General features: G+C 41.6%; 1 protein-coding gene and 1 long non-coding RNA gene across 2 annotated transcripts; both read left to right on the top strand.

The window, feature by feature from the left end:
- The first annotated feature begins 6,406 nt into the window (after nt 1–6,406).
- Nucleotides 6,407–11,701, top strand: LOC115661331 (BTB/POZ domain and ankyrin repeat-containing protein NPR1-like). The gene is made up of 4 exons (XM_030583631.2): nt 6,407–7,864; nt 8,414–9,167; nt 10,078–10,275; nt 11,143–11,701. The coding sequence occupies exons 1-4, from the start codon at nt 7,313–7,315 to the stop codon at nt 11,397–11,399; spliced, it is 1,761 nt and encodes a 586-aa protein (XP_030439491.2). The 5' UTR covers nt 6,407–7,312; the 3' UTR covers nt 11,400–11,701.
- Nucleotides 11,702–11,866: 165 nt separating this feature from the next.
- Nucleotides 11,867–12,312, top strand: LOC130136005 (uncharacterized). Its single transcript, XR_008815103.1, has 2 exons — nt 11,867–12,025; nt 12,143–12,312. It is a non-coding gene; the product is annotated as an uncharacterized LOC130136005 (long non-coding RNA).
- The last annotated feature ends 1,534 nt before the right edge of the window (nt 12,313–13,846 follow it).

Genomic DNA, 13,846 nt, shown 5'->3' with positions numbered 1-13,846 from the left:
TCTTTTCAATTTGATAATAAAATACACAGAAAATCAATATATGAAGATTTGCTAAAACACCATGGCCCCGTTTGGTTCAGCTTTGAGAAGGGGCTTTCGGCCTCAAAAGCCCCTTTCCCAAAACGCCGAACTGCTTGGCTCAAATTTTCCGAATCCGAAAAGTCGAAATGCCGGATTTGAATGCCGAGCCCAAAGTGGCCCGACTAGCTTTCGACTTTCAAAGATTCCACAAATGCTAACCGTTTCCAAAAAAAAAAAAAATTCTTCAGCAAAGCGTGGCCGGCTAGGGTGGCCAGCTAGGGCGGCCGGTGAGGTCGCCCGACCCAGGCGACGGCCTCTTGGGGGTCTGGGCGACCGCCCAGCCGCCGCCGCCCGGGTCACGCGACCTCGGCGATGGCCGCCTGGGGTCGCATGCGACCGCCCAGCGCCGTCGCCCGGGTCGCGAGACCTGGCGGCGACGGCCCGGGTGCCTGGGTCGCTTTGACCCAGCCATCGCTGCTCGGGTTGTGCGACCTCGTGCGCCGTCGCCTGGGTCGCACGACGCCGCGGCGCTGTCGCCCGGGTCGCACGGCGCGGCTAACGCCGCCGGCGGCGACGGTGCCTGGGCGGTCGCGCGACCCCAGTGGCCGTCGCCTGAGGTCGCGCCACCCACACGAAGGCGGCCTGAGGTCATGCGACCTCAGGCCTCCTCGGGCGACGGCCGCCGGCGCCAGATCTTGCTCGTCGGCGGCCGTAGCCCTTCGCCGGAGCTGGCGAAGGGTACTTTAAAAAAAAAAAAAAAACCCTCCCAACGCCCATTTGTAAAAAGGAATTTACCAAACACAATTGTATTTCCCTAAGTGACTTTCAAATGATTTTTTACCAAATATCACTTGCATTTTTCCAAGTAGCTTTCACCTAAAAATATTTGTATTCTTCCAAGTAGCATTTGAAAAGCTGAACCAAACAGGCCCATGTCGGTGGAGTTGCTCTTTGTTTGTTTGTTTTTTTCACTATTTAGTGTTAATGAATATAGTACGTGGCAGGTCATACGGCAATTCATTTTGTTGTAACACCTTTTATTTTGCCATAATGATTGTGCATCGATCACTGCGTAAAATCTCTTCATATTGACTTGTGATAAATTGTCGTGATTGGCTCTACCCAAGACTGCATAAAAAATTATCCAATCAATTATATGGATGCCAATTCAATTTTAAACTTTTCAATTTTACCAATTGAATTATAAATCTTTGTGCAATATTCCAATGGAGTCATTTAAGATAATTTTCAACGGAAATCACTGACGTGACGGTAGGAATGAGCATAATTCTAAGGTCGAATCGACCGATCCAGTTTCAGATTCCAATGTGCCTCGATCCGATTCCCAGTTCCATTGTTTTAGGAAGCAAATCGGGGGAACTGAGAAAACCCTAAAAAGAATCCTTTTACTTCTTTTTTTCATAAGAACTTAGATGTGCATATCTATAAAGGGGTTTATATTATAGATATTTATACTAATCTATCTTGCAATCAATGAGGATCAATATGCTTGAGGTCGTCTGTAGTTGAAATAGGGGTTACTCTTAAGGAGAGATCTAATTCTCTACTAATAGTCACTTATAAAGTTCTAACAAAGGGGTTAATTAGATTGAGACTTAACATGAAATGTTTTCAAATACCAGCAACTACCTACATAGAGCGACAATAAAGTTGTATATCATACTAATTTTCTTCATTTCCTAAAAACAAACATATAACATTGGTGTCTTGCTATAATTCATATCATTCTATGTTGTTGATAGACTGAGATAAATTACCCTACAGTAAGCTATCGGTTAAAATATGCAATGTATCATACCATCACAAAATTCCACATTGCATTCAATATATTCAAGGGAAATTTGTTGTGTCTATTAAAATAGATTGGAATCAATGGACTTGTGCTTTGTAGGATTGTAAATATGGTAATTAGTATGGTCATGATATTCATTGAAGATTGGTGAAGCTTATGTTGTCACATGTTAACATGTATGGCGATAATCTATATTTTAATCTCTCACTTGCTTTAATTATACGAACACCTTCTAATTATATTCTTTTATTTTTGTGAATGTGTGAAGTTAATGGAGGGATTGCCAAATTTTTTGCTTAACTAAAAATGAAACCAAAAAAAGGAACATATTAGATCCTACAACCTGTGACATGGTAGGTTCTGGGTTCTAAGATATGCAGAGTAGGTTTCAGGTTCCAAAAAATGAACAATCTATTCCAACAGGTAGGTTCCAAGTGGAACCGTAAGGAACTTGGAACTGCTCATCTCTACATGGCGGTATACCACATTGTTAATTATGATCTTAACTCATTATAACCAATTTCATTTTTTCATAACTAGAGGTGAAATGTCATAATGGCTCTCCAAGGAATAAATCATTATAGATCCTAACTTGGCTTTGAATATTCAATAAGTCGTATAAAATAACTTAGGAAGATTGAGGAGGCGAGGTCTACTTAGTAAGTAGTACCTACGACACACCCTTTTGTTCGAAAATGTCCGAGACCCGTGAGACCTGGGGGAGCTTTGAAGCATCCATTGTTATTTATAATCGCAATATATCGTAATCGATTTATTGCCGTGATTCGAAGTGATACGCTGGACTAGCTCCGATATCGAATGATACCGAGATGCTTTCGATACCACTATGACAGGCCACCTCCGTCATCGGTTGCAACCATTCTAACCTACAGCCACCGCGGCCACCAATTTTAGGCACGTCCGACAATCTCCTACTAATGCATGTCAAATATTGGAGGTGAAATTACGAAAAAAGTCAAACTTATCGCACTTGTGACAATTCAGTCTTAAATCTCTCAATTTGGCCGATTACAATTTGTCAATGTAATCCATCCGGTCAATTTTGGCCGAAAATCGATAACATGGACACATGCCGTTTTACATGGAACGCCCGGCATTGATGTGGACAATTTTTTATTTCTGTTTTGTTTTCTTTTTTTCCCTTCTTCCTCCTCCGGTCATAGGGCCTCGTTAATGGCCAGCGAGGCTTGCCCTCACCAGATCTAGCGAGGGTTGACCTCGTTGGCCACTGGCGAGGATTGACCTCGCCTGTTGAGCGAGGTTTGCCCATGTAGGGGCGAGGTCACTAGAGGCTGGCGAGGGTCGATGTCACTGGCTCACCACCTGACGAAGGAAGAAGGAAAAAAAAAAGAAATAAAAGAAAAGAATAGAAAAATAAAAATTTCAAAATTGTTTACGTCGGCACCAATCATCCTAGCGCCGGCCATGCCACATAGGACAGCCGGTGTCCACATCATTGATTTCCGGCAAAAATTGATCGGATGTATTACATTGACAAATTATCGAAATGTTGAGAACTAGATTGGTTAAATTAAAAGGTTTATGACTGAATTGGTACAAGTGCAATAGATTTAAGACTTTTTTTTTTTGGTAATTTTCCCAATCACAGAAAATCTTTGTTTGGTAATTTATGGAAGGATAATCAATAAAACTTCACATTCAATAATAAGCTCAAGCGAGCTTGCAAAGCTTTTGCCGTTTTCAAAACTCTCTTAACGTTTCATGTTTTATCGTAGGACGATTTTATTACGTCTTCTTTCTCTTACCATCTTCCATACGCGTAGCAACGGTTGATATGTGCCGGCCCAATTGCGTAAGCATGTTGCTATCTAAATACAAACATTGCTTACTTTACCCAAAATTACACTTTTATAGTGGAGAGACAGATGAAAACTCGGTAAAATCTGTGGGCTCTCAATTCTCGAGATGACACGAATTCATAAGGTAAATTCTATATTCAACATGCCAAGAACAGCTTCGAAATTGACGTGAATCGACCCATTTTTTACCATCTTTCATAAAAGCAATTTATAAATGGGTTAATATCATAAAAAACTTCAAACCGGTACACCTTTGATAAATTTAACAAAAATTAATTTTTTGACCATCAAAAATCCTAAATTGATACATATCAAAAATTCGCAAACTGGACAAATTTACCCTCTATCAATTTCTGTTAAATTAGATTAATATCTCGAAAATCACAAACCGATACATCCGCGACGAATAGAGAGTTAAGCCCCCCAACCCAGATATCCGTCAACCGTCACGCGTCATCCAATTCGCAATTTGACAATAAAATCTAACGAAAACTAACGGAAAGTAATTTTATCGCATATATATATCAATTTAAAATTTAATTTATAATAAATTTATTATAAATATATTAATTTAAAATTTTTCGTCATATTAACCCTACATCGATTGAAATACGTAAACGTTACAAAGGTGATTGATTGGAGAGTCTCAAGGGCAGCTAGTGGGGTTTTATTGGGGCCACATGATGTCACGTCTCGAAAACAATGCCTTCAATTATACTGCAATGAACATTATCCTATATGAAGAAAAGCCAAGGCTATGCTGTCGTGAGCTATTTATGGCCCGTCACGTTGACAAGGACGACTACCAACGCCCACGATCCGACGGTCGACAGCAAAATGGTTGGATCTAACGGCTGACAATGGGGGATCTTTTGGAGTGTTTTTAAGGAGCGTAGAACCGGCCGAAATGCTAATTATCATGCAAAATCTGCTTCTAGTAATCATGCGACGAATTCTCATCTAGCATCATAGGATAGCTAGGGAAGGGCACGTTTGGAGTTTCTAGATTTCATTTGTTTTGTTTATGTTCTCGAGATGAAAATAGATTAAAATATGTAGATAAAAAATGCTTTAATTATTATTATTATATGTAAATTGCCAAATTTGTTTCATATAACATGATTCAATTAGGTGCGTATATGTAACATATCAAGTTAGTTATATATATCTACGATCTCCTTATACATGGGACTGTACACGGATATGAAACCCTCTTGCCTAGATTAATCACGTTGATGACAACTTTGGATAACACTGCCTGTAGTGATATGAAAGCCTAATCTCACATGATCTATGTGTTACGGTTGTTACATTGGTAGATAACTCTTGTTTCATCTCACGAGATTACATACTCAAAATAGTTATATTGGATATCGAATGTAGGTGAGTCCTGACCAAAGCGAATAATATTGTGCTTGCCTCAAGCTACATCAGTAGCCTAATTTTCTTAAAAAAACCCCGAATTTTTGGTTTAATCTCAATTCTATCCCGAATTTTTTTTATCTAGAAAAAAAAACCCAAAATTTAGGTACTGTCTAAATCTGCCCCGACCTTTTCTTTGTTTAAAAAAAACCCCCAAACTTTAGATTTAATCCCAAATTTATTACAAACTTTTTTTTTGCCTAAGAGAAAAATTGTCAATTTTTTACTTTAGTCCCAAACCTGCCCCTATTAGCCCTCTGCCCAAAAATCGCCGTTAGTCGTCTCTATTTTCATATCCTAGAATGGTTTCATTGTTGAGATAATTTTTCATGTCATCTTACTGATGTGGATTTGTTATCGATGTGGAAATGCCACTTCAAATTGAGACTATATCGCGGGGCTAGATTTGAGAATAAATTGAAAGCTGATGGACTTTATTTTAGACAAAACAAAATTTGAGGCAGATTTGGGATCGTACTAAAAATTTAGGGTTTTTTCTTTCGAGACAAAAAAAGCCCGGGGCAGATTTTGGGATCGGACCTAAAGTACGGGATTTTTTTTCCGAGACCAAATAGAAGTCCGGGGTAGAATTGAAACTAGACCGAACATCAAGAATTTTTTTTTAGGGAATTAGGGCCCTACATCATTAATCTTTAAAAAAAGGGGAAAAATCTTATCTCTTTCTCCTCTCCTGATGTCACGTCGATCTTGGATGCTGTCCTAATCCTCCACACACACACACACATACACATATACATATATATATATATATATACATATATACATATATTAATGTAACCTACATAGGTTTTATTTTGTTTTTTGTGTCAAAAGCTACGTAGTTTAGTGGTGTAAAGAAAAACGAATGCGTAGAAACACCTCCCCTCCATCTCTCTCTCTCTCTCTCTCTCTCTCTCTCTCTCTGGTGATGCGACTTCGAGGAGAAGAAAATGGCTTCACGCAGGCCCCACCAAGGTGGGGCGTGGGGAAGAAGACGAAACCACAAAAAGAGGAGGACGACGCAACTGAGAACGTAAGCGGGAGCCAGCGACCGAGGCTGACGCCATTCGCTTCGTCACCCACACGACTTCACCTTCCCCCGTTCCTTCCTCCCCTTTCCTTCGTTCACACACGCACGCCCAGTCAACCGAAACCCCACACACGCCCCAAGCAGCGATTCTTTCGTGCCTTCTTGCCTTCTTGCTTTCTTGCTTTCCCTCTACCTTTTTCTTGCCCCTCAATATTTTACCCACGTCCCCTTTTTGCCTCTCTCTCTCTCTCTCTCTCTCTCTGTGCGTGTGTGTGGAAAGCGAAAACTGAAGTTTCGTCTGGTCTCTTTCCGTTTGGCGTTCCCCTCTTTCCCTTATCCTTTCTGGGTTCGGTCTCTCCCTGCTCGGTCCGTTCAAACCCCCCTCCCCCCCCCCCCCCGGTCTCGACGTCCACCCGTTTTCCACGCTGCCGCTTTCTTGATCTTCTGCTGCTTTTTCTTGCCGCGGCTTGGACCCATCATCGGCCTTCTGGAGTTCGTTCTTGCCATTGTGCTGCTTGATCTTGGGTCGTCTCGGCGAGATCTGTTGGAAATTGAGCAGGAGAGGTGTTCTTGGTGACTTCTCCTGGGGGAGAATATTAGTTGGGCATTGCGTGCTTTCGGTGGCTTCCCTTGAGATTGTGTTGGTGTCCACAGTCTTAACCCAGTTTCGTTTTCTTGAAGTTTTCCAATCCCCCCAAGTGGCTATATTAGATTCGGGCTCGTTCTTGTGATTACGCAATGTGCGGATTTCCAGTGTCGGAGTCTCTTGGTTCTATCACCTATATGCATGGCGTTTAATCCAAATCTTGGTGCTTCAGGTTTCATATTTGTCGATATCTTGAGTCTGTCCCTGGCTACACCTATGCATATATTTCATCTCTATGCGGTGTTTCTCTGATGCCCATTCAGAAGTTTCGGAACAGATTTCTTGAGGTATTGGTGGTTGCAAATGAATAGATATTACCAAATCTGACCTGCCTGTTGCCTCTTTTATGTGTATAGTGCTTTTGTAAATATATAAGGTTTGTGTTAGACCAGATTGTCCTGCACTTATGAGCACTGCTAGCTAAACTGAGTTTCAGCTCTAATCATCGCTAGGAAGTTTCTACCCTCCTCTTGGGTTTCAAGGTTGAACTGCAGTACAACACAGGTCCTTCAGTAACTTAGCCTTCCCTAGTTAGATTTATGGCTTTTTCGATAGAACCATCATCATCTTTGAGCTTCACTTCATCTTCCCATTTGTCCAATAACTCCGTCAGCAACAACCACCTATCGGGTCCTTGTAGCTCTGAGACGGGGCATAGCCTTGAAGTCATCAGTCTTGGCAAACTCAGCTCTAGTTTGGAGAGGCTTCTTTCTGATTCCACTCCCGATTATAGTGATGCTGATATTGTTGTCGAAAACATCTCGGTCGGTGTTCATCGATGCATTTTGGCTGCCAGGAGTGACTTCTTCACTGACCTTTTCAAGCGAGAGAAGGGATCCTGTGAGAAGGAGGGTAAACCAAAGTATTACATGGACAGTCTTTTGCCTTTTGGCAAGGTCGGACATGAAGCCTTTCTGATTTTCTTGAGCTATGTGTACACGGGAAAGCTGAAGCGTTCTCCGGTGGAGGTTTCTACTTGCGTTGATAATACTTGTAACCATGATGCATGTAGCCCAGCTATCAATTTTGCGGTGGAGCTGATGTATGCCTCGTATGTCTTTCAGATCCGGGAGCTGGTTTCCCTCCTCCAGGTTAGTCCCTTCCTCTCTATGCTGAACAAAGTGCTGTACCTGTGGAAATAGACTTGTCCATCGAGCGTATGTTAATTTTAACACACAAAATTCAGTCTTTTTTAAAGTGATTGCTCTTTTATGGCCCCATTTATATGGTGAAAGATTTAAGGAATGTCAAGATAGCATTGTCACTTGAAACTCGTCCACATGGTCTCTGCATCTTATGAGAATCTCCCTTGCGGAAGTATATTTGAGAGTGACAACTTCAAGAATGGTTAGAGCCATGAGGGAGACCAGACTTTGCTGAAATTTGTGGCGGATTTTTTAACTAGCAGATGCCTTAATTTGGCTCTTGCAAGGCCATGTGGCGGAATTAGAAGGAAAGTTTTGGTGCAATCTAGGACTGTTCGTATCATCTTTATTGTCTCTTTGTGGTCTGTTATAAGCTGGAAACCTGCACGTTTGACCTTTGTTTTTTGATCAATCAAAACGAACAAAATTTCCTTATGCAGATGATTTGCATTGTGCTGTAGATAATTTTTGAATTGCTATGTCATGCAACTGCAGCGACATCTTGTTAACTTTGTTGGGAAGGCTCGATCGGAAGACATCATCCCAATCCTTACCGCTGCTTTCCACTGTGAATTGAATCAACTTGTGATGCAATGTGTTGATAGAGTGGCTCGATCTGATCTTGACGACATCTCTCTTGAGAAAGAGCTTCCCCATAGGGTTGCAGAAGAGATTAAATTGCTGCGTCTCAAGTCTGAACCTAAAGATGAAGCTAACTTGGAAATTACAGACCCCTTGCATGAGAAGAGAATTAGGAGAATTCACAAAGCCTTGGACTCCGATGATATTGAGCTTGTTACGCTTCTCTTGAGCGAGTCCAATATCACCTTAGATCAAGCCTACGGCTTACATTATGCTGCAGCTTACTGTGACGCCAAGGTCGTTTCTGAGTTGCTTGGTTTGGGCGTGGCTAATGTCAACCTTCGAAACCGGAGGGGATACACCGTGCTTCATGTTGCTGCAATGAGGAAGGAGCCTAAGATAATAGTCCCATTATTGTCAAAAGGCGCTCGTGCATCGGAATTGACATCTGATGGGCAGAATGCTGTCAGCATCTGCCGAAGGTTGACAAGGCCTAAGGATTATCATGCTAAAATAGAGCAGTGCCAGGAAGCAAACAAGGACAGGCTGTGCATAGACGTACTGGAGAGGGAAATTTTGAGGAATCCATTGGCAGGAGATGCTTCTGTTTCGTCTCCTATTGTATCTGATGATCTACACATGAAGCTGTTGTATCTGGAAAACAGAGGTACTGATTTTTTCGGCTTATATTTGGTTTCTTGTAGATTATGGTGTTGCACTGTATGTTGCAGCATTTGCTGCCTGAATATTCTTGAGATGATCCAAGCTTTTTATTGAAAATTTACAAGATGAACGCCAAAATTTGAGTGCTTATGTATCCCCGTATGTGCAGTGCAATGAATAGTTCCAGCAGGGATGTCATCTTTACGAGAATAGAAGGTTGTGTGGTACAACCTACGCTTCGTGGAGGGTGAAAAGAAATTGAAACAAATGATGGTTTGAGTTGTTGAAAAGTTCACCGTTCTGGAAGGATAACAACTAATCTGGATTGATTTCATGTAACCTGCAAGATGTTTTGTGTATGTTGATTCTGTGAATTCCACCCGCAATAAGTCGCATGTCTAACATTTCCTTGCTTTCCTTGTCCCTTTGAAACCTTCAAGTGAGATAGAGATTTGGAAGATTGGAAGAGAGCAACATGCTAGCACAAGCGTAGATCCAGTGGTGTCCCACTGTTCTATAGTATGGAGAGAATTGTGGGGACAGAAATGATTTCTGTACAAGTCAATGAATTGATGCACATTAGAGGCACCTAAACTAGTGGTTGTAGTGTAGGTCCATTTTGCTTTTGGGATTGACCTCGATTGACTCTTTGATAAGGCATCTAAATCATCTTGGTTTTACCTAGGGCGATTCTGAGAATCATGGCGTGTGCTTTTCTTTTGGTTGTTTCTTAAGAAAGCTTCAGAATATTTTGATTTCACGTTTTGTTCTTCGTGGAGAACACTTTTTTTTTTTTATCAATTTATATTTATGCTTCTGCACTTCATGGATATCAATCATTTCTGCAGAATTTATTATCTCCCTCATTGCTAAGTTAATTAAACTTAATACGCTGTCGGTATCACGAACTGCAGTTGCATTTGCAAGACTGTTCTTCCCAACTGAGGCTAAATTAGCTATGGATATTGCTCATGCTGAGATGACAGCTGAGTTTGCTGGTCTTTCTGCAAGAAAAGGTTCAAGTGGAAATCTGAGGGAGGTTGATTTGAATGAGACCCCCATAGTTCAAAACAAAAGACTGCGATCTCGAATGGAAGCCCTCCAAAGAACAGGTAACTTGAAACATACTCTTTTGCTGCTCAGCTTTATTGATTAAGAAAAGTTCTTCCTCTTTCGTCTTGGAATGATGTTGAGTCTATAACTAGTAGTTTCTTAAAAAAAAAGGGGAAGAGCATACCTTGGCTTTTAGTTAATTTTTTCTTGCTTTGAACGATTGAGTTTATAAAATCCAATGCTGGGCCAACAGCTTTTGTGAAAAGAAATTGTATGTCTTACTATAAAGACGAAAAGAGAAATAAAGATCCAGCTAACAATGGCCGCAAAATGCTAATTCACGCTGTGATGTTGAAAAGGGGTAAAAAGAGTCACATAAAATGCTTCGTGACTTCATGATGAAAACATGAGAGAGTGCTCTCTATATGCTTCCTAAAAGTGCTCCATGCTGCTTTCCTCCTCCTCCTCTTCCTCCTCCTCGTGCTGCTCTCTCTCTCTCTCTCTCTCTCTCTCTCTCTCTCTCTCTCTCTCTCTAGTGCGCGCGCAGCACATTGTGGGTAATGCCAGTTTTGCATTTCGGTGGCTTATGGGGCCAACACGCGTGCATGTCATTTCCTATCATAACTTTAATTTCAAGCTGACTGAGCAGTCTAACTAATCTATCTCGCGTCGCTGAGAGACATTCTTGCTTTAGATCCCACATTCTTTGTGATGAGCATGCTTTCAGATGCTGAACAAACTGACTTGGATCATGATCTATCTGATTGTAAATTCGAACTCATTCGTTTCAGAAGTCTGGTGATTATATGTTGATTTGATGTAAACACAGCTTCTAAATTGTTTTTGCTGTCGAAGTTTCATGTGGATGAGGCCAGTTCAGTTCAATTGTGTTATTCACTGACGAGAACCCATTGTCATGGTGGCAGTGGAAATGGGTCGGCGCTACTTTCCTAATTGCTCTGAGGTTCTTGATAAGTTTATGGAGGATGATCTGCCTGACCTGTGTTACCTCGAGAAGGGCACGCCCGACGAGCAGAGGTTAAAGACGAGAAGGTTCATGGAACTCAAGGATGATGTCCAGAAGGCCTTCTCTAAGGACAAGGCGGAGATGAGCCTGTCAGGGCTCTCATCTTCGTCGTCCTCATCATCCTTAAAATACAATAACAAAATTAGAAGATCGTGAAGACGTACATGAACCAATATGGAATAAACCAACCTATTGAAGGGCAACTGGTTTTTTTTTCTTTTAGGTAAGGAAGCGAAAATTTTGGCTTCTGTCCTCATTTTGTTGAGCTGACAAAGATATATATTCAGACGTTCATAGGATGTTTTGGTAGTGATCTGAGATGTTTTTGTCTTTTTTTTGAGGTCTCCACTTGTTCATGTTACCTAACAAAGAGCTTTGAATTGCATCATGTACAGTTATGCATTATTTTGCAATCAGTCTGTTCTGCAAATGTTATGTACAGGTATAATTATTTTCAACAGGTCAGATTCCATGTTTTGCTTTTAATTTTTTTTTTCCGATTATCTCGGTCCATCTTTGGCTAGATAAAAGTTATTATAATTCGAGAATCTTTGGCTAGATAAAAGTTATTATAACTCGAGAACCTCGCGCGATGGTCGGAGCTTGCAATGTTAGGAAATGCTCTTCCTTTGGCTAAAAATTAAGCATTTACGTATCGGAAAGGTTTTCAAACGTGAAAGGATTTGCCACAGGCCTATTATTCGTGGAGCTCATTCATGCAATTAGCTTAAAACAGGATGATGATTGACATGCCATTTTGTGGACTCCAAATCAGATGATATGTACTGCTCAAGTTGGAGTTGGTCCGAATGGTTGTGTTCAGAACTGAGTCGCAATGTTCAGCTTTAGATGTTAACATGAGTTTCTTCTGTTTCTTTGGTCGGACATTGATGCTGTAGATTCGAAGGATGATGCTGGCGCAAGATCTTTCGTCCTTTATTCAATGAAGTATGCTGAAACAGAACATAGAGCCGATTTTATCAGGTGTTCCTGATCATCAGGTAGACGATGATCGATGTCTAGAGTATGACGTACCGTTTCAATTTGATTTCCAAAATGGCAATCCTAACCTGCTGAGTCCAATGGCTCTGATTTGAATGCTATGACTTCCAAATTGCGACTGTCTTTACCCGATTCGATCAAGTGATGGAACAAACATCTTGACCTTCGATTTCGCCGCTATGATTCTTGGCACCAGCATGGCGCGATCTCATAATGTACAGAAAATCAAATCAGAACAACTGGTGAACAATGATTTAGTATCACCTAGGACCCTCACAGCTTGGAAACTATCGCTCGTTTGCTGCACTCGAATATATGTAAGCCTAGGTCCGCCGGCGGTTATGCCACTTCTTTGAGTAAGATACCTATATTAAGACGTAAGAGACGAATCTGCTCTGCATCTGCAAATCGAGATTTTTCTCAAGATTAGTATGCAAGAGACGATGGTTCTGATTTGTAATTCTAATGGACGAACAATTAGAACATCGATGATTTGTCAACATTAGTAGAGCAGTGTCAACGGTAGTATATTGCTATGCAAGCATTCCGTCGCCTCAACTCGCAGCAATTTTTCGATACTCGTGTTAAACCTCTTCTTACTGATTCTATCCTCTTCAGATGCAAACATCGATACACGAGCCTAAATCCCGAACAGTTTCCTTATTTTGTGAGCAGCAGATCCATGCCATGCCAGAGTTGCTTCACTCAGAAATTCGCAGGACACCTAAAACAGTACTTCCAACGGACCCCAACTGTCAGCTTCAGCGGGCTGCTACGAGCAGTGGGGACAGCAAAGAGGCAAGAACGTTCAGGGGCCCCCTGGTACAGGCAAGAAACAAACCGAAAGTATCGACATTATTACAATTCATTGCTCGGAAACTGTTCATCTGAAAGCTGCAAGCAAGCTAGCCAGGGCAGTTCCGATAGTGATGCAACTGGATCGATTGAACAAGTTCTTCGGAGCATGGATCAATTTGCTCTCAGCAAAGCAGCTGGGACTTTTGCTATACAGCAGGAGCCTTATCGAGATGTTTCAACAGAGGCTGGATGCCCAGCAATGCTGTTGTCCGTCCGGTATCGGATGTGCATCCGCAAGTCCGTGGTTTCCCTTCGAGTCATGGATTTGGCTTTGTTGCGGATATTTGTCGAATGAATATTGCTCCAACTCATGTTAGGAGAGCACAGAGACGGAATTCAGATTGTTTTTGTGTCGTCTGCTTGACAGGTGATGTGAAACGCTAGTGCTTTGTTTAGTCTATTGACTGGGCTGCAATGACTGCTGATGTCAAAGCCAGAAATTGTTACATGGACATAGATTCTGTCCCCAAAGACTTCTTCATGCCTAAAGGACCAACTCGAGGGGGTCGAGGTCAAGTGGATCGAGGCAAAGATCGACAGACAGGCATACCGAGCTGTGGTCAGCGGTGGCACCAGAAGGTGACGACATGCTTGCCTTAGGGGAAAAAAGCTCCGATGGTCGGAGGTGCTGCTCAAACGAGCTAAAATTGAACAGAATCAGGTCTCCCTTGAAAAAACATTAGCCATAGTCATGCATGTATTGGGAGCGCGCAAAAGAAGTCCTATTTGCACTCAAAAACTTA

The sequence above is a fragment of the Syzygium oleosum genome, unplaced genomic scaffold (genome assembly GCF_021117445.2).
Source record: "Syzygium oleosum isolate NSW1041296 unplaced genomic scaffold, Sole_v2.1 Sole_v2.40, whole genome shotgun sequence".
NCBI classification, from domain to species: Eukaryota; Viridiplantae; Streptophyta; class Magnoliopsida; order Myrtales; family Myrtaceae; genus Syzygium; species Syzygium oleosum.
Note: the sequence above shows the minus strand (reverse complement) of the source record. Positions and strands in the feature narration are given on the sequence as shown.